Below are 1,187 nucleotides of genomic sequence, written 5' to 3'. Positions count from 1 at the left end.
CTTGTCATTAATTCTAAGAACTAAAATTATTTTACAGTGTCATTTTCTTAGCATGATCACTGACATTCATTTTTACATGATTTTAGTTCCTTTTGCTGAGGGTTTTGGTTTTTACTGTTTGGTTGCATTTTATTTTTACTTAAAATTGATTAAACTGTTTGTAAATATATTTACATTTAATTATGTTATAAGCATTTTTAAATATATATTGTGATGCATGTCTTTGTTTAAAATACAATATTCATACAGCATATGCCTTGCCTTGAGGTTTTGGGTTACTTTACAAAAGTAGTGATCTTGGTTGCATTTCAGTGGACATGTGAGCAGATGATGATAGAGGTTTTTTTTTTGGGTGGGGGGAGTTTGGAGTAAAGTGCTGGTTACTATCAATAAAGCACCAATGAGTCCAGTGTACTAACTTAAGTATTAGCATATCAATCACAAGACAATGGCTCCATTTGCCATGAATGAAACATGAGATCTTAATTCTCTTAAAACTACTAAACTATTGTTACTCTATTTCAAGTGAGGGTGTTACAACTCTGTATCTATATCTGAACTTGTTACATTGATGACTTACTCTGCTGTTCCCGGCCAGTGCCCTTGTCCTTGGCAGAGACGTGGACAATACCATTAGCATCGATGTCGAAGGTGACCTCAATCTGGGGAACTCCTCGGGGGGCAGGAGGTATCCCCACCAGACTGAACTGACCCAGCACTTTGTTGTCTGTTGCCATCTCTCTTTCTCCTTGACACACCTTGATTTCCACCTGCGTCTGTCCATCAGCTGCCGTTGAGAACACCTAAAAGTGAACAGAGATTGATGATGGTTTACATTGGTAGCTTAAAAAGGCAAACATTTTATGGCATAGTGCTGGGTTGTCCTTACCTGGCTTTTCTTGGTGGGAATGGTGGTGTTTCTGTTGATAAGTTTGGTGAAAACTCCACCCAAAGTTTCAATACCTAATGACAGCGGTGTCACATCCAACAGAAGCACATCGGTGACATCACCAGCCAAGACACCGCCCTGGATAGCTGCTCCAATAGCCACTGCTTCATCAGGGTTCACAGATTTGCTAGGAGCACGACCAAAAACTTCCTGAACCGTCTGCTGCACCTACACAAAAACAAGAAGTTTGTAACATAGTTGCTTTTCTCACTCAACTAGTAGTACACAAAATAATAAT

General features: G+C 39.2%; 1 protein-coding gene across 1 annotated transcript; it reads right to left on the bottom strand.

The window, feature by feature from the left end:
* Window positions 1–548: 548 nt before the first annotated feature.
* Window positions 549–1,117, bottom strand: LOC103399152 (stress-70 protein, mitochondrial-like; the record flags this gene model as incomplete). The annotated part of the gene is made up of 2 exons (XM_008337885.2): window positions 549–803; window positions 890–1,117. Coding segments are annotated over 2 exons (468 nt in total), but the record flags the coding sequence as incomplete, so codon positions are not given.
* Between the last annotated feature and the right edge of the window lie 70 nt (window positions 1,118–1,187).

This window comes from Cynoglossus semilaevis, unplaced genomic scaffold (genome assembly GCF_000523025.1).
Source record: "Cynoglossus semilaevis isolate Cse_v1.0 unplaced genomic scaffold, Cse_v1.0 C19181966, whole genome shotgun sequence".
Lineage (NCBI taxonomy): Eukaryota > Metazoa > Chordata > Actinopteri > Pleuronectiformes > Cynoglossidae > Cynoglossus > Cynoglossus semilaevis.
The sequence above is the reverse complement of the archived record's forward strand: the minus strand, read 5'-3'. Positions and strand labels throughout refer to the sequence as shown.